General features: G+C 47.1%; 1 protein-coding gene across 18 annotated transcripts in view; it reads right to left on the bottom strand.

Annotated features, from left to right (window-relative positions):
* The window catches only part of CAMK2G (calcium/calmodulin dependent protein kinase II gamma), a 137990-nt gene that overhangs the window by 101342 nt on the left and 16798 nt on the right, over positions 1 to 19850 (bottom strand). For 3 of the 18 annotated variants that reach the window (XM_052799015.1, XM_052799021.1, XM_052799023.1), the window contains exons 1-2: positions 19462 to 19752; positions 17514 to 17608 (exon numbers count right to left, since the gene is read on the bottom strand). In XM_052799015.1, the coding sequence (XP_052654975.1) occupies positions 17514 to 17608; positions 19462 to 19526 (160 nt within the window). In that variant the 5' untranslated portion in view covers positions 19527 to 19752. Of the gene's footprint in view, positions 1 to 17513; positions 17609 to 19461; positions 19833 to 19850 lie in introns of those variants that run through there. The other 15 variants (XM_052799024.1, XM_052799016.1, XM_052799022.1 and 12 more) reach the window with 9 other exon arrangements.

Here is a 19850-nt window from a genome sequence, read left to right as displayed (position 1 = left end):
GAGAGCAGTATCCCCAGCATATATGAAGTGTAGAATAGCTTTCTGGTCATTCCCTCCCATTTTTTCTTCCCTCCCCTGAACCAGCTTTCAGTTAATGACAGGTCTTCAGCTCTGTCCCATAACTTCTCATTATTCCTTCTGACAAGCTAACAGTAATCTTCTTAAACGCATCCAAGATTTTATTCCTCCCTGGGTGGCAAAGGATGTTCTACACTTGAAGACTTCATATTAGTTTGGCACTATCGTATGATCAAGAAGGCTTGCAGCAGTATACCTTGTGCATCTACAGCTGTTTCCTTTGGAAACACTTCAAATGCCTTAACCATACATTAATGTGCATGTTTACAAATTCTCCAGGATGTAGGAAACCTTTGCACAAACAGACTGATTAGTTAGCCAAAGAGACACAGCGAGTGGGGAGCAGGAACTGTTTCCTGGCAGCATCCCATAATCTAAATTTTCACAACTGACTCAATTACTTACTCAGATCCTGAAATGCAGCCAGTCTTAGAATTCACCTAAATTCTTGTCATAAGATTGCTCTTATTTTCGCTCTTAGGTACAGTTGCTGATCCTAGAGGTCTAAGTTTTCATTTTTGTCGCCCTACTTTTACTCATTTCCGAAAGCAACCCATTGCAGATGTTACTGTCCCCATTCCTGTAGTTATGACTGATACAAGGAACAATTTTATATCTAAGTGATATCCTTTACTTTTTCTGATTAGTCTTCACAAACACACACACAAAAAATCATGTGATGTTTATTGTCATCTGTGTAAGAGCCTTCTGTATCAACAGCAATTACCTGTAGTTTTCAAACCATCTCTTATCACTGAAAAATAACAGAAAGGTAGAGAGTCCAAAGGCATGCCCGACATAGTGTATGTCAGAGCTGTACTCCATAAACAATAAGTAAATCAGAGGGAAAAGCAGTACAAGGAACACACCAAAATCTTATTCCTATAACCAGCAAATTAGACTACAACTCCTCTTAATACTACATGCTTTAGCCCACGTTATTTTCCTGCCAAATGCCCACAGTCTTTTTTCTACCTACACTCTTCTTATCACTGTTATAGCAAAGAATATGACTTGGACTCTTTTCCTAACTCATCATGGCTTATTGCCAAGTGTTCTGGAAAGCACTTTAAAATTTGCATCTCTCTCAGTATTTCCATGAGTAAAACCGAGCTAATACTTCCCTGCCCAGCAGTGGTATTGGGAGAATAAAGGATGCTTAATGAAAGCTATTGATGCATTACGTAGTTGACAGGGGGAACAACAAAGCAAGACTGAGGGTACATGGCTAAAAAAAAGCTACAGGAACACTTTCCTGGTGGCACAGAGGAGCACAGTGCAGTGGAAGGACCTTCTTTCAGGTAGGAGAAAACAAATTTTGGGAGGACAAAGGGTGGGGGGAATCAAACTCCTGGAGAACAAGACTAAACACCCATCCCTTTCCATAGGAGAGAGCAAACTCCTACAAAACCTTGGGAAAAAACCCTACTTGGAAGAAGTTGTTCCTGGCATTGACTCCACCTTTACCAACATACGAACAGAAACCATAAGGCTATCCTGTGCAGGAGGGGCTACGCAGGTTCCTTCTCATACATCCCTGACACACTTCAATTCAGATGTCACTATCAGGGCTGTCCAAGCCTGCAGACCTACTGCATCCAGTCCCCAGTTTCCCAACAACAATCTGTACGACGTGGCCCTTGAATAAAATGCTATATGATAATGGAACCACTGGTCATCAAACAGTTGGATTTCTTTTGAAGGAACCAAGGAAATCTATGTTTGAACCCAAATGATGAAAACTCAGGAGGCAAACAAAAACACAGAACTTTCTGGTATTCAGCAGAACGCCATTCTTCACTGCACGAGACACATTGGGGGGCCTGTATCCATGCAACAGCAAGCCTACATTCATTGCTTATTTTTTAGCTATTCCAAACCAGTTGAAAGAGGGAAGGATGCTGGAAATGCTGCCTTGATTTGGTATCTGAGGGACGTGAACGAGCGGAGTAAACTAACTGGAAAATCTTCTTGAGAACACAGATGAATGGTTCTGTACCCGAGTGCTGAATGACTCGTCTCCAAAGAAGATAATACCTCTGTCGAAATATGCTCTTCTGACAAGAAACACCAAGTCTCGGAGGATTAGAATAATTAAAAAAAAGAAAAAAAGGCCAAACCATCTATTTTAAGACTAAGTTCCCCTAGCAATACTAGGATAACTTTAAATTAAGCAGAGCAAGCTGTAAATACAGAGCAGGCTACCAAGAAATTTCAGTGAGAGAAGACTTAAAATGTACACATGCACGACACCAGATATCACCTATAGCAGAGTCACCAAAACACTTCTATACAAAAGGGCAAAATATACCACGTATCAGTATGTCCACACAGCAGTTAAGAACATGGGGCAGGGTGGGGTGGGGGGGAAAGAGACAGCGTGGCTGCCTCCAGTTCCTGAAGAGTCCAAAAACTTGATCCTGTGTATGCAAAGTTCTCGGGTACTTCTAGGTATTGTATAGAAGCAAGACAGTGACAAGACATTTTAAGAGGAAAAGTTACCACTCACTAAAGCAACTTTAAATGTAAGGATTACTTAAAAACATACACAAAACTGTTTCTAAACACTGATAACTTTGAAGACGCTCTATCTAGTCAGGGAGGAGTGTCTCCCAATCTTTCTGTAACCAGGCTCCCCTTCAGGCAGCTGGCAAGGCTCTGCATTGCATGGGCACAGTGCCCAGCCCCTCGAGACTGCTGCCACCATCCCTGCACCGCAGCCACCCGGTTTCCCAGTCCCAATGGCATCAGGCCTGAAAACCAAGTTGCTATTCCCCACTACCTCGATCCAAAGCCACTCAGGGGTCTCTGCTCCACATGCTCTCTTCCAGGAGTACAATACAGGCACGCAAGAGCTATCCACCGGTCTGGTGCACTAACACACCACTCCACATGCACTTTTCTCAGTCCCATCTGCAGGAAATCCTGGTTCCCAGAGCTACACCCAAGCAAACACTTCCATGGCTGCTCCGAGAAACCTGTCTGGAAACCAAATGCCTTCCCATCCCTATCACTTCAGTAATTCCTTACTGAAGGGCTCTTCTGAGCTTGGTTTCCTGATCCAAGGGATGAGACAGAAAAGGAAAGAGACCTGCTGCAATACAGAGAAGGGAACAGACATCTCCAAAGAAGCAGATGCTCCTTAAGCTAACACTGGCACCAGAGACTGCATTTTGTCAACCTACAGCCTCATTCAGCTGGACTTTGTAACTTGTCCGTACTACATTCATGCCTTGCTGACTGTAGCTACCACAAAGATCAGCTTTTTCAGGTGTTGCAAGCTGCAGATCTGGGGTGGGAGAGGTGTTTAAAAAGAATAAGCACACACCTTCTCCTCTAGTCTAGACCAGGCATTTGGCAGTAACCCAGTGCAACCTAATACATCCAGTACAAGATGCAAATTGCCTGTTAGGGACAGCCCTGTACACTGGACACACAGCTCTGCAGCACTGACATCCCTATCTACAAAAAAGGGCAGAAACAAACTCCAGTGCAACCAAAGAAAGGCTTTTTTCTTCTTTCCTTTTTCTTATTTCATTGTTTTTTTCCCCTAGGCCAATTCAGTTGCCACACAATCTATCTGGATCACACTGGAAGCTCAGTGTGCTTTCCACAGGGAGTCATGCTGCACAGTCATTGTGGTGTCTCCCTAATCACAGGTGATGTAGTGGTAAGGGACTCATGTGCCCCATGAACACCCTTATAACAGGAAGATCAGCGTGCTAGCAATGAGTTGGGAGTCCTTTCTGCATCTCAGTGACATTTTCATCACCATAACTGGCCACGGGTAGAATATCCCAGGAAGCAAACCCTAAAAATAACTTCTTACAACAAGTCAGCCAGTCCCGCGGCAAAAGGGGAGGGAACATTGCTTATACATGGTTAGCACAATTCAGTTATTACGAGAGGGACAACTAATGCCCAGGCAAACAGGAGAAGCAGAGAGGAAACAGAGGAGGAAAAGCAGGTGGTGAATCATACCCCAATTTCTCCTGCATCACCAACGACTGTCAATAGGACATGCTTTCCCAACTGGAAATAAAGAAACCAAAGTAGAAACCCAGAACCAAGTCTGCCCAGAATACATTCAAATGCAGCGAAGGAGGGAGCCTTGCCTGCTAAGCATCAGAGTGAAAAGGAGCATGCACTCTCCCCAGCTGCAGCCACCTTTAAGGAAGGTCCTGTGAGGCCCTCCCCAGCTCTGGCCCATAGAGTTCCCGGTATCCCTGTGGGAAGGCATCACGCTTCCCAGCTGCTTAACTGCAGAAACCACAGAGGACTTTCTTCACCAAAATATCCTCAGAAACTTGTGGCTGGGGAACCTGCAAGTGCTCCCAGGCATGGCTGATACCCAGGCAGTCTTTCAAAGGGCTTCTGCACACTGGAGAAGCAGAGGGGCAGGGGAAGAGCAGAACAGCAAGCCATCCAGTCCTCAGCCACATGCTCAAAACCCCGCGGTCCCCAGCCAGCCTCCCTGACATGCGCTTGAGGGGCTGCAATCCTTGCAGAGCTCCCCCTCAGACAGCGCATCCGCCCCACTTACAGCAGGCCTACGGCAGCACGTGGTCCCTCTCCTCCTCCCTGCACCAAGTCACTCAGCGGCAGTCCCCAGCCTGCCCGGTACAACACCTGCACAGCCATGGCACTCCAGCTGACTCCACCTGTGGGCTTCCTCCCTGGCATCACAGCATCCCCACAGGTCACCGGCATCATCCCCTTGCACCAGCAAGGGGTCACTTTGACAGCCCGTGCAACAGAGGAGAGCACAGTAATAAACTTGCGACTCATGAGGCCTCTGCGTGCTTCTGAGTTACATGCAGAAGCTCACAAGCTCTGAATTGTAACAGGACATCCTGTGTGAGAAGCGAGTGTGCAATAAAGACATCCTGACAGGATCGGCCCTAAGCAAACACCTGGTTAGACTCTGTGGCGGAGTGAGGAGAAAAGCACGACAGGATTTTCCAGTTCCAGGAGTGCTGCCCATTGTGCTTTTCTACATGTTTTCCAGCTCCTGAGCAGTTGGTGCAGACACAGGCACAGAAAGGAGGGGCTCCTAGCATCAGCACTGTGCTACCATCCCTTTCAACTCCTCCTCCTTCAAAAAGTCTTTCTGAACAAGTTTCCCTGTGCTGTGGGGAGGACCCAGCCACAACTGCAGACATCGGGCTTGCTTGCGCTCACTCCCTCTTGATTTACAGAACTTCCCCGCTAACAGCTGCATTGCAGATGAACCCTCTTAAAGTGGACATGCAGTAAGCAAGACAGTAGGGCACGGAGCTGCTCCGAAGGCGACACAGCCATACTGACAACCTCTCCGCCACACACACAGCAACGGTGACCCATGCAAGAACTCCAGCGACTCTGTCTCGATCCTGCTATCCACAGAAGGTCTGAAGTGCACAGCTTAACAAAGAGAAATCCCACCAAGTGAGCTCATTTCTGGACATGAGCTCCTTTCTTCTCCCCATCAGCTGATCATGTCAGGTGCCAGTGGATTTGGATGAACCAGCTAAATAAATATCAGACTACAGCTAGTTAGCAGACAAGGTAACAGTGTGGCAGGGAGGCAGGTCTCAGCAGCGTCAAGTCACTGCAATGCAGGATCCAGGAATTCAGAGATGCAGAAGAAGAATATAAATTCCTCTGGCTCAGCCGAGCTGTATGTTTCCTTGTTCCCAAGCTGGCCGCCCCCACCACTTCAGATAAGCTAATTGCATTGGTGAGACCTGAGTTTTGTTTCTAAGATGGGGATGGAGTTTCAGCTGTTTTTCAAATGAGAAGAAACTTCAGCAGTTAACATTTCATATTTCATCAGGGAGAAGAGCAGGCTGAAAAGCCTAGGAAAGCCAAGAAACTTCTTGACCATTAGTGAGGTGGTGGGAGGGAAAGCTTTTTAAGCGCAGCTTCAGGACTACTGAAGAAACTAAGTGTACACAGCCACAAAGAGTTAACAAGGCATAACATGCTTCCTTAAAGCTGGGTAACCAGCTCTGCAGCAACATAAACTGCTAGCAGCAGTCAGAGTCACCTGGACTTGTCAGCAATATTTGATAATGGTTATCAAAAAAGCAAACTACCTTGTTCCTCTTTTTTCACATCCCCGATGCTGAACTTGGCTGTCTGGAGAAGACAAGTGCATTATGAAAGCTTGACTCCCAGTCTGCTGCTGTAGAAGTGCTTCCACACAAAGGATGAGCTGACCAACACTTCACTCCTCTACCTCACCATTATTAAGTGCAAGAGCAATTCAGACAGACAGAGAAGGCTGTGGATCATTGCTCTGCACTGATCAGGCAACACTGAAAATTTTAATTCGGGCAACTTCGTAACAAGCAGTAGATGCAACAATATCCTAATCTGCAGAGCTGGCAGGTTCTAGGCCAAATGACATACAAGTCAAACAAAAATGGGCAGAGCTGGAAGTTGCTTTTCAATCCTGCAGTCCAAAAATCAGGAATATTTAAAGTAACACAAGTGCTATGAATCACTACTTTAACTTGCACTGAAGAAGCACATCCGTCACAATTGAGCTTTGCCTCTGCACTGGCACCAGCTACAAAATAAAGCTGCGCAACTTCAACTCTTCCAACCTCTCTGACACAATCTCAACAGAGGACATTTGATACCCAAATGGAGTACATGGAGAGGCACCGAGGCAGGCAGAATTAAACTTAACAGCATACCAACTCTTTGGGCAAAAACCAGAAAGAACTTCTGCTTGGCATCACCAAGCTACACTCTCTACTAGCCTCCAAGAACAACCTTCCAGCAAGTCCCTGTGTGTTACAGGGGGCACTAAAGAAAACTTCCTTCTTCCAGGTCTATTTTTTCCTCCAGCCACCCTGGGTGATTTCTTGGCCCATCACCCACAAATGTTATATGCTTTGACACAAGGTGGTAGGAGTAAAAAAACCAAACAAACAAAAACACCAAAAAAACAAAAACCCCAAGATACACGATACACATGGACATTTTCAGAATGGCAGCTGCTCCACTACAGTAGAAATGCTAAGTATATTTGGCAGGCACTGGAGACCAATACAAGAGGTTTAACAAGCTGTTTTCCCTGCAAAAGCTTCCAGGGCACCCATGCTATTTGAAATGTGCATCTAGTAAGTGCGTCCCAGAGAAAGCACTGGACTATCCCCTCTGAAGTCACATTTCGAGTCAGGTGTATGACATCAGATCTCTAGCAGCAAGCACAGCAGCAGGATCAACACACACATCTCACACATCTGCAGAGCTGCAGGGAACTTTACACACTGACTGTATTCTGCTACACAGACAAGGAGACCCCTCACTCAGAAGGAAGACCACCAACTGCAGACTCCTCTGGAATGTATGGCAGATTGGAACAAAGCAACAGGTTCAGGAAATAACCTCCTTCAAGAGAGAAGTTGGGGTAAAACTCATCTGCTTGAGCTACCTTATGCTCAGTCCCACCTGTAAAAGAAGAGGGCTCAGAGGAAGGAAGAAAACCCAGTGCACTTAAGTTTAAAGGTTTCTAGCTCTTCTCTCTCCTTTTTTCACCTCAGACTTCAGGCTGTGTCAGACCACTTTTCCTTTTCTCACTGCTCCCCTGGGATTGAGAAAATCTCTTCCTTCAGAGGAGAGTTGTCTTCAACATCAAGAAATTACATCTCTCTCTTCACAGCTATCACCACAGTCTACACCAACTGACTTACCAGAGATGACACAGTAACAGCAGAAGATAAAGCACATCCAAATACTGAGTTACTCCACTAGACAAGCTGCAGCCTACACCAGCTAACTCAGGTGCCTAGAAGAGGAGTGGAAGCGAAGGAAGGGAAAGGAAAGAACCCTTTCCACAAGCTTTCAGAAACTGGCTTTGGAGCCTTAACATCCTTGTTCTCACTCATGGCCTGTATTCACAGGGGCTTAAAAAGCCCACTGGGATTTGGGCTACTGGGAAAGACCTATACTATTAATTTCCATAGGTATTAATGTCTCATTTCATAAGTAAATGTTTTAAGTTGAAGAAGCCCTTCTAGAAAGGAACTAGTTTTAATCACCACAATTTTATCTTACTAAGTCTGCAAACATTTTATGCTAGTATGTGTATCGCTGCTGCATGTGGTTTGCTGCGCATGACCAGATAAGTCTTTCCTGAAGCAGCCTGCAAAAAGGTACCATGATAACTTGCAGTACTGCAAACAACCAAGTGGTACCAACTTTTGAGCTATGGGGCATTGAGATTTTGGGCACTGAGGGCAGAGACCCCCGCCACCAGCTCCTTGCTCCCCAGCCAACTGCAAATCATTAATTCTTCTAGGACCAGTGCTTATAATGGTCAACCTCCACAAAGGAAGCTGCAGCACAAGGTAGTGATAGGACTTCCCTCAGACTCCAGTGGAGGGAAAACTCGCACTACCTGCCCACCACTCAGGCCTTCTCCACCATGCTATCAGCTCTGATATACAGGGACACCACTACAGCTCTGGGAAGAGAAGCCAGCAGGGACAAAAGCAGTATGCAGGGTCAAGACCAGTACTAGCCCTAACAGTGCTGACATGGTTTTGCATCAGACATTTTCAATGACAACAGCCTTGCATTATCAATAACACTAGTGCAGGATGGTTAGCTTCATGTTCGATAGTCTGAAACCTGCAGGCAACACTGAAACTTGATTATTTGCACCAACTCTGATGCAGAAAAGCTGTAAGCATGAGGTAGAGAACTAGAGTTATTTGTGAGTATAGGGAATAGAAAAAAAGACCGAAAAAAGAGAGACACACCATCTTTTCCCACTTCTTACATTTCATCTGCCAAAACAATGCAAATCCTGCCCGTTTACCCAGTGAAAGCAGGGTGCATTCACCCCCTCTTCAAACAGAGAATCTGTCAGAGCAGTATTGCCCAGAGTTTAGACTGGAGGAGGAATGCCAGTCCGCATTCCCCTCCGCCATCCCAGTGGCTATAGGAAAGCAACCCTGATATTTCTCACTAGGATGCTGTCCTTCATTAATACGTCATCACCCGCCCTCCTCCTCCTCCCCTCCCTTCCCTCCTATGAGAAAGTTTAATCCTTTGGCTCACACGGATCTGGTAAATTTTTCAGTCCCTGTTTGCCACTGTCGTCATGGCAACAGCCCCCCAGAGATAACCCAGCAGCTCTGCCACAGCAGGCAGGCTGCTGCTCCCTGCCTTCTCTGCCATTTAGCCTTTGGCTCGGTAGGCCTACAAAGAGCTATGCCCACTCCCAGGCTCATCTTCACGGGCACCTTCCTTCCCTAGAGATATGTTTGCATGGGTTTTGTTTTAAATTAACTGTGTCTTCATTCCCATAGTGCCTACTCTTTACTCCGAGACAGCTCTCAGCTCAATTTTTGGGACTCGGACAGAATCACACTTAACAGCAGCACTGCAAAGAGAGATGCTACCTTTGCTGCCCCGGAGAAAAAGGGTCTTGTGTTTAACAGCCATATCACCTGTGCCTTCTAGCAAAGAGAAAAGATTAGCTAGCACCCTTCTCAGCAGCAGGACACTAACCTGGACTTGTCCCAGTGTCACTGCTAAGCAGACTCCAGCCACAGGAAAGACAAGACAGCCCAGGGCTGTGGCTGCCTGGGCGATGGCTCACTCAAGATGGGAACTTTCGATTGAAGCAGCAGGACAGCGGGTCACCACTTCGGAGAGATGTGTAACTCATGCTCTCAGGAACATAATGCGAAAGTGCTGAGAGTACAGTATCACATCTATATGCACATGCACACACACATTCTCTGAAAGGTCATCACATTTACTCAACTCACATCTTGGAGACGGGGAATTCTCCTTCTGACTCTGCCAGGAGCAGAGCGAGGCAGATCCCGACACCAGGAGTAAAGCCACAGTTACTTCCTCCTTTCCTAATCCCATCATAAAAAGGGAAGATACAACATTAACCAGCTCTCCTTATATCTCTGAATTATTCTCAGAGTCATCAGTAATTAGACGCTTGCACCAGCCACCATCTTCCCCAGTCTGCTCATCTAACAGGTGGGAGCAACAGGAATTCTGCAATATTCTCTGGAAGGAAAGGGGGAGGGTAAAGCAGCATTACTAAAGGGATATTTTCAATCAAAGCATTATAGATTAATACAATTACTGGTTAAAAGTAACCAATCCATGAGAGACAAATGAACATTAAAAACAAATTCAAAATTCAAACAGAAAGAAAGGGAGCCGGAGAGTAACAGGTGGAAAAAGCTATGAGGAATCAAAATCTAACAGCTACAGACTCAGTTTCTCCAGAAGACTAAATCCATGCCCCACTGATCTTCAGCTACCCTCAGTGTTCAAAAAGCTGATTTCTAAGATACTGCCGGCCCACTTCTTCAGAAGTATTCTGCTACTGTTCTCCAAAAATCATGTAGGCAGCAATACCAGAATGCTTGGGGAGCTGTAACAGAAGTATACAGTGATATTTAAATAGACAGCAAATTTAAGAAGGTACAAAAAGGAACCTGAGGTCAGCCTAGCTCACAGGACCCCACATTTTGAAGCATTAAGCTTACTGTCACAAGGGCCAGCAGGAACTACAGTTGTTTAAATTACAGCTTGACATTTCCTCCATACACTAACAAAATCTAGTGAACACTTCAAAATTTTAAGTACGCATTTGCCTAGCAGAAACCAATGCACCTCTGCTTTCCCCAACATGACTACTCTGAGCACTGACAACACTTCTGTTGCAGGCAAACACACAACAAAGTAAGACACTCCACATTTCTTTTTACAACATTCAAGGCTTCTTTCCTGCGCTGGTGGTCCTGGTGCGAGTTGATAATGCCCTCTTCCCCCAGCCAAGCCAACAGCAATAGCTCACTCTATAGTCAAACACTGGCAAATTAACATTTTTTTGTAACATCTATTAACTTGGTCAAAGTCAGGAGGTTTCAAGAACAGAGGAAAGAAAAAGAAACACCTGAAGCACCAAAATAGGTGATAGGCCAGAATTAATGAAAAGGGGGGTGATACCCTGGTTGTCAGAGTTGTGAAGCAGATAGATGATGCTCATAGGTGGCACAGTGGAGGGAGATTTTTATATTAGCATGCTTCCCTTTTAAAAATTGTCCTCAACCAATTTGCAGGGCCAGAAAAAACTAAAATACTTCCAGGGCATGGAAGGGAACAAAAAGATTGTCATAGTCCTCTCTTAAAACAGTGGTATTAACCCACCATTTTGGTGCGGCGGGGGGGGCAGCACTCTTCAGAAATTTCTACATGATCCACGGATAAGTCCTCCTCTGGCAGTGATGGTTTTGCACTGTCCAGAGAAGAATTAAATTTGGAGGCAGTGAAATTTCCATGCTACACCCCAAAACCAACAAAAAACCCCATAGCTTTTGCACTGGATCCTTCTTACAAGAAATTCAAGTAGCTCTCCCTGCCCCAAATATCTACAGTGTGCTCAACATCCTGCTCTTCATTGCAGGGACACCTGGAAATATTTCAGTCATGGCTCACTGATCAGAGTAAATGCTCTAGAGCCAAGTGCTTCGGGACATGTGCGGGAGTTAGTCTAATCACATCTCTGCCATACACAAATCCAGTTTATGTTGGGAAAACAAGAAACACGACTCTCTCGCCGAGCCCCTTTCTCCAACCTCACGTGGAGGCAGTAGGAACTCCTGCCCAATCTGCGGGCCTACTGCCCCCCCTCCTCATTGTTAATGCTGGAAATTTAATACTCAATGTGACCACTGAGAAGACAGACACGAGCTGAAATCCTGTCTGCTCTGTTCCAGCTCCTTTATAAAATATACAGCGTAAACCGAGAGGCAACCTAGGGTAACCCCAACCATCGCCGACATCCACAGCGGGAGGAAGCCAGCTTCTGGCCATAGGGAGCCACAGCAAAAGCACAGCTTCCACCGCCTGCCACCCTGCCAATCTCTGCCAGCTCTCACGCCAGGGCACTCTCCCACCTGCGTCCATGCGTTGGGGCGGGCGAAAAGCCAGGCTGACCCTCGGCAGCCCCCCACCAAGCTCCCAGCCCCAGCCTCTCCTCCAAGGTCAGAGTCTCTGCTTTTACACATACTCCTCCTCTTCTCCGAACACCTCTTCCAGCGAAATTCCCCCTAGTGACATATAGCGCTTGAACCCCTCTTCCCCTAAGGCGGGCTGCGGGCGGAGGCAGGGAGGAAGAGGAGGGGGAGGCAGGCTGCTGGCGGGAGGTAGAGGGCTGCAGTTTCTGACATCAGCGGAGCAGCCCCCCCGCCACCCCCCGCCGCACGCATGTGTGCTGCAGAGCGGAGAGTTCAGGCGCTCGCTGTCCACGCACCCATCCCACCGACCGAGTCCTCCCCCGCAGCACCCTTCCCGCAGCCCCCAGCCGCACACACCGCTGGGGGGGTCGGGGGGGTGCAGCACTCTCCTCTGCTCTCGGCATCCCTCCACGTGCGCAAGGACCTCCAAAAAAATCCCCAGCCATCACTGCAGCTGATCTCCTATATATGCTTCCTAATCACAGCATCTCTCAGACTCCTCGCAGGCAGCAGAGGGGAGGAGGAGCTGGGGCGCAGGGAAGCTCTTCACCCTCAGCCCAAGGCCCACCCTGCGGGAAGGGTAGCTCCTCTCCCACACCAAATGACCAGACCTGACTTGGCTGCTCAGCAAGTACAGCTGAGCGGACACGGTTTGATTTGCCGTCCTCTGCAAGAAAGGACATTCGTCCCCAACCTACAAACACAGGCACACACAGAGGACAGCTATTACAGGACATTTCTACACGAGTTCGGATTTGCGCTTCAGCCATCTGTGACCGGTACGCTGGGCTTTCCTTGCTTTCACACAGAGCCGATTTGCCAGGCTGCAGTGCACCACCGCTGCGTGCGGCTAATTCTAGCGGGTGTGCTGTAGCCCACAGGGGACTTCAAACCTAGCAGCCACAAGAGCAGTCCAAGAGAGTCCTAACTCAAACACCGGCTGAGAATGTTTACAGAGCAGATCAAGACAGAGGTTAGGGACTGATGCTGCTAAACTTCGTCTGCAACATTCAAGCTCAATGTTTCAGTGTCCAGGGAAATTACTATTGACACCTCCAACCAAACATACATACAAAAGACCAGATCAGCAACCACTATGGAACTGAAAGCCAGAAGAAGAGAAATGTATGAAAAAAAGCTGAGTTGGAAGTGTCAAGAGAGAGCCTTCTTCCTGTCAGGGTTTGATACAGAGAAATAATTCCCTGCTCCTCCCACAATCCACATAATCTCCTACAGGAACAATAACAGAAGAACCGGGTAGACTGCAAATTTTCATCTGGTTTACAAATTTGGAAAGACAAAGATCAGGGAAAGAATCCACCTCTTTATTCGACAGGCAAGAGCAAAGCCACAATAAGGAGAAAGCAGTGAAGTGGTCTAACTTCCGAGACAGCTGCTTTTCATTTTTTCATCAAGAGATGTCACTTGCAAGAGTTGAAAGATACAGATTATCAGCAGCAAACGAAATTCAACAATATATCTGATACACAGAGATTTCTCATCCCCCACCTAAGAAACAAGGGCCAAACATCCTACACATGGTGGTAGGATCACTATATACTATTTGGCATAAACAACATCCTAAAAATTGTCACAGGATAGAGCTCTGCCTACCTCTTTCCAGTGCAGGACTATCTCTTGAAGTATATGCTGGAGAGTCAAATCCTGGATATTTCCCTACTGCTACTAAAGCTACTGCTTCTCTCTTGATCCTTTTGATCACTGCAAGTAATTTTACTTTATTTGAACTTCACTGCTGCCCAGGAACTGAAGCACTACTTGCTATGAATTTTCATGTTCAAGAAGTATGGTGACACCCACAAGACAACTTCCAAAAAATTACAGTTATTATTTCCCTCTACCCGTAGCTCTAGTAAAAGCCTGTGTATTCAATCCCATAGGAACTTCAGATGACTGAAGCATTTTATTTTCCCCATGTGTAATAACCGCTGCTCTTATACGTCAGCTGAACGCTGACTAAGGTGAAGTCTCTTTCCCTTCCATTTCCACAAGCACTTGGCCCCTATTTGACATTAAAGTTCTTGGCATATTCTTCACCAGGCAGTCTTAAGCCTCAACACAATATGAATAATAGCAAATACTTCATTAAAGCCAAAATATGAATTTTAATCTAGACCAGCTCTTACTGACACAATTTATTAAAAAAGAGAACAGGCATCCCAAAATCATAGACAATACAGAAACAAGAGACTCTCCTCTCAACATATGGCTTTGTATTTACAAAGGGTGAACCTTACTAGACTGAAGTTGTTAGGACCGCCCTTCACCAAGACCAGCACTGCATTCATCCTCCTTGCTTTCCCAGAGAAGCCTTGCCATGCCTCTTCAACTCTTTACTGCTTTAAGAAGAGAGTTTGATAAACACGTCAAGTAATACAGAACCCTTTAAACGCATACAATTCACCCTGAAGTGTTCCTCTTCCTCCTCTTCAGCTACATACAGCAAGCTGTTCATCACTTCCCGGTCAGCTATCTAGTATTTCTTCACCAAGAGTCTTGAAAAATAAAGGTAACAAGAAGTACTGCAGAAGGAGAGCAAGGCTTTGTTATCATTTCCTTGGACATAATCAAGGGAAGCACTACAGCAGGCAAAACTTCTGCAAAGCAGCAATAGGCTAGACATACTTCTCAGCTGCAGCAAGACGCTGGCTCTTGAAATAGCAGTTACTACATCAGGCATCTATACAGGTTCAAATTCTGCTAGAGAAGGTACAAAATGTTAAATGTAGCTATGCTTAAGTTGGAGAGAGGCAGGGTGTTCCCACATGAGAGAATATTCCGGTGCTGTGACCAAGCCTAGAAGAAAACCAACAACGCAGGAGGCAGGTCAGAAGGGTGGGTTCACCCGTGCAACAGACAGGCATGCAGTTGGGTGCACAGGAGAGCCCCGTGCGTATGTATTGCTGGGCAGAGACATGGCCTCCCCGGGAGAAGTGCCAGCTTGGGGAAAGGAAGCATCAGGCAACATATATCCAGGATACTGCAGAATTAACGCCGTAATTCTCCTCCTGTGGGAGACAGCTTTCTAAAACGCCTTTCCCCGAGACTTCATTTTCAGGTTGCTGAATTGAACCTCCCTAATCACTGATTTACAGCTGCAATGCCTAAATAGCACGCGTTTTTCCTTCAATGCTTTAAAGACCTATTCCAAGGTGAATTCACTAAGTTCCTATCAAAATATTCGGACCCTTTTTGTACTAATCACTTGAGCTATCAGCAAACACAGCTGGAATAACTGAGGAACCTATACATTCAGCTGAAGTCACCGTCCACTTTTCACTGTAAATGCAGATTCTTTACTCCTCAGGTAAGAATTCAATGAAACCTGACCAGTCCCTTGTTTCTGGTATTCTTCTGCACTAGCAGAAACATCCATTTCCCTTCTTGGCTCTTCCCACACCTGCCCTCTACCTAACCAATACCTTTGTAAGTAAATCATTGCCAGCTGCCTCGAGTTACGTAGCTGAGGACCAGGCTAGTATCCTCAATGTATTTTATTTATAGGAAGGTATGAAATCTAGAAAGTAAGTAGTAGATCAAAACATGGCCTGTATTCACCCATACTTACCTTTTCTACTTGCTGGGTCATAAAACTGTCATCCCCTTAATATGAAAAACAATTAGAATCTATATATTGCTTCCTCTGTAACTCATTAGGTGCCCAAACACTTAAAAACTGACTCAATCAGTGCTGCTACTTTTGGACTTCTGCTAACATGTTTCTGAATTTTGTTGCAACTATATTCATCCTGCAGTTTTCACCTTTTTTCTTATCTCCAGAGTTAACTTCAATACCACCTCCTTTGTAAGGAAACGGTTTCTCATTTGCCATCAGTTTATCAATCTACCCTCTCCCTTCCCTAAGCAGGCTTGTGTCCACTGGCATCTGAGAAGATGGCTCTCCTCAGCTTTAGACCTTGCTACAGGATCGACAGGGAACTCTGTGGAGCGAACACAGCATTAATGGCCGTCAGCAAAGCAAAGCCACCCTTCAAACCTCTCCCATATTAAGTTGAACTAATTTTGAACTCAAGAGATTGGATATCCCACCTACATCAGCAGGCACTGTCACCTGACCATGGAGGGACACCAATTCCCACAGGATCTGCAGCCACCTCCTAAACAATCTAGGGCTCCACTGGTTGGTCCCCAACACAATCTGACTCAGGCTAGATACTGAAATAATACATTAACACATATGCTTACTTCCACAAGTTGGGGGGTGGGGCACGGAAATCAACCTTCATGGCACTGCACTCTCTACTTCTGACACTACTTCTCCATGCAAACTATAGTAAATGGAAATTTTTCACCATTCTTCAAGCTATCTTCTGGTCGTATTCTGGCAAAAAGGAGAATACATATTCTATTTTTCTCTTTTATAGGGATTAGGCAAAACATTCTTCACTTCTAAATCATTTATCAAGATCATTTACCTCCTCCTGCTTTTTCTTCATTTCTCAGTCAATCCCCCTATTAAGCCATCTATTCAAGTAGCAAGACAGGCAAGGGCCTAATACATTAATCTTGTCAAATCTGAAAGGCCTCTAAGAACTTAGATCTTGTCTTGTTCACCTCTTCTAGAAACAGTCGCCTGTGGCATCTCAACTTGTTGCACTCTGCTTTCAGCATCATTTACCGCAGTTCGGTTTCTCTTATTCTCCCTCTCATCCACCCCACCCACGAAGCAACTTTAATCCCTGTAAGGGATTCCCTACACACTAGAAGATACACATTCCCCGCATACTACAAGGTACACTACCCTTTGTGTATATGTATGTTCCTGGAAAACAGAAGACCAACAGCCTGGGGGAAGAGTTAAGATTTTTTCTCTTTTCATAAGACTACAGTCTCATTTCAGAAGTCTCCAGGACTAACAAAAGCAAAGAATACTTGTTCTAATTTGTTGAGAAGTCAAGTTCGTAAGATTTCTCCATCCAACCTACTTCTGCCTTTGAAGGCAAACTTGTTAGTTTCCAAACACACCACGTTTAACTACAGCAAGGCCTATAGCATCAATGCCTCGAAAAAAAAATCACATCTGTTCTGCTAAGACAGATCTCCTAGGTAGAAAATACATTCAGCAAAATCAGTCTGCAACACTTTATTATGAGTGATCGGTACACACACACGGAGATAAATCTTCTATAAATGTACCTCTAGCTCAGCGTGCAGAAGAAAGATCTCAAAAAGAAAAAAAGACAACATCACTTCACAGAGTATACGTTTCCAGATACAGGAATTTTTCTATCATCCTGCGCTACCTCCCTTCAATGTCCACTTTGCCACGCAACTCAATTATTTTGTAATGCTGAAATAATGACCGAGACAAGCAACTTCAGATCCCTTAAACTTATTACAGCTTCAACTCCAGTGAAGTATTTTCTATTAATAAAAGGAAGAAGGGTAAATCGAGACACTAACCTCTGGCTGACAGTTTTTTGGTGTTGATGATTTTTGCAGCATATTCCTGTGATGAACTCTTCTTTACACATCTGCGGACCACAGAGAAGGCTCCCCTAGAAGACAAATAAAGAGGGTAGGAGCTACGAAACTGAAAATGATAATACAATAGCAGCAATTTCTATCCCCAGAGCAGACCAGATTAAGGACATGGCAGAAGACATACAGAGGAGGGAATCAACACATGAGAATCTGATGAACAGCGCATGCTGTCTGATCAGCAAATAAAACCTAGTCTACATGGTACTCAGGCCTCCTGAAGACCCCTCAAAAGCCCCCTCACAGACAGCGCAGTAAGAACAGCACACTGTGCAGGGAGAGAGAGACACCATACGGGCACAGAAACAGGACATGAAGGGATTGATGAATGGGAGACAGACAGCCCAGGACAACGCTGCAAAAACTAGCTGATAAGTCCATCTCCCGAAGACAGTACCCCCAGCAGTTACATCAGACAACCAGGACTCATTTCTCCCATGTTTAAAGTGCCAGCTCGGTCATGAAATCGCTGCAACACTTTGCAGAAGTTACTAGCTCTCTTACATCTCTCTACCCACCTGCAAAATGGAGATAAGCATGTACCTATTAATGAAGTGAGTAGGAAGCTACAAGGCTTTGTACATTTTCTCAAGCTGGAACTATTGATATTATTACAACTATTCCAAAGAGCCACTTGGAGAACAGGTCTGAGAGAGAGGGAAGAAGGATTTCTGTGAGGAAAAAAGAGATAATACAACAGAGACCAAGGTGAAAAGATAGGGACTCAAAATCTACAGGACTACACAGATGAGCGCTTGAAAGCGGTCCCTTCTTTTTAAAAAAAACAACAACAAAACAACAAAACAGGGTGGGAAAAGAATAACAACTGGCTTTACAGGAAAGATCTGAAAAGGGAAAAAGGACAAGTGAGAGAAAACTGGCAGAAAATTCTAAGTCCTTCAGACCAGGAATGTCAACCCGTGTCTACGGACAAATGTACATATCTGAAGTATAAGAAAGGGGAACAGAAGCTGCACAAGGGCCCCACAAGACAGTTAGTCCTACAGAAAGCCTAAAATAGCCTGAATCCTCCTGATACTGCAGAGTCCTGCCTTATTCTCCCCTTCCTCAACCTCTACATACAAACCAATAAGCAGCAAGGTGAGCACCGGCACCAGGGCCCAGGCTTGGTGACACACAGCTGCAGCAGTGTGGGGAGGGACGGGGACACCGGGCTGGAGAGAAAAGATGCAGCAGAGCCCAGCGGTTGGTGCAGGAAGGGAGGGAGGGGGAGAGCAGCAGCACCCAGGAAAGCACTGTCCCCATAATCCTACCCTGGCCGGTGCTATGCCGCCTTCCTGTCCCACCGGGTCTCCCTGCAAAATCCTGTCCTAGGGTGCAGGAGCAGGTCTGCCAATGCAGAGGCAAGTGCGGAGAGAGGGAGGGAGAAGCGCGGTGCAGCAGCACCTGGCCCTTTCACAGGGACAAGGAAGCGGGGACTTAAGCATCGCCGAGTGGCAGTAACAGCGCCGTGTCCCGGCGCAGAAACACTTGAAGGGAACGGCAACGTGCAGCAGGGAAACTGCGCGGGGAGAAGGCGGCAGCCTGGTCCTGAGGAGGGCAAGGGGGAAGAGAGGAAATCCCGGGGTGCAACAGGAGGGTGCAGCCCGAGGCAGGCTGCGGGGACACCCCATCCAGCGGCGGGGACGACCCAGGGGCGCAGAAACACCTTTCCTTTCAGCGGCGATGCAGCCGGGGCGGACGGGGGGGGGGGGGAGGGCGGGCTGGCGAGCAGGATTACAGCGCGCGGCAGCTAATCCTCCTCCGGCTCCCGGGAGAGCCGGGGCGCCGGCACAGGGCTCCCGGCAGCGCCGGCGGGTCCCGGGGCGGGCGGCGGGGCGCGGCGCGGGGCGCGCGGCGGGCTCCGTACTTGCCGAGCTCCTCGTAGAGCTGGTACTCGTCGGTGAAGCGGGTGCACGTTGCCGTGGTGGCCATGTTCGGGCTGCGGGAGGCTCAGCGCCGCTGGGGCATGGGGCAGGGCGGCCGGGACGGGCCGGGACGGGCCGGGCGGCCGCGCTGCTCGGCGGCCTCCCTCCTGGCTCGGCGGGGCGGCGCGGGCTTCCCCCCGCGCCCGGCTCGGCGCTCCCCGCTCCGCCGTGCACAGTCACCGCTCGCCGGGGAGGGGAAGGAGGCTGAGCCTGGCCAGCACCGCGAGAACTGGCTCGGAGACACCCCGCGCCAGCCCCCCCTCCCTCCGCCCCTCCGCCGGCCCCGGCCCGCCGCGGGGTGTGGCCGCCGGGGGCGCTCCCGGGGCGCCCG

This window comes from Harpia harpyja, chromosome 10, assembly GCF_026419915.1.
Source record: "Harpia harpyja isolate bHarHar1 chromosome 10, bHarHar1 primary haplotype, whole genome shotgun sequence".
NCBI classification, from domain to species: domain Eukaryota; kingdom Metazoa; phylum Chordata; class Aves; order Accipitriformes; family Accipitridae; genus Harpia; species Harpia harpyja.
The sequence above is the reverse complement of the archived record's forward strand: the minus strand, read 5'-3'. Positions and strand labels throughout refer to the sequence as shown.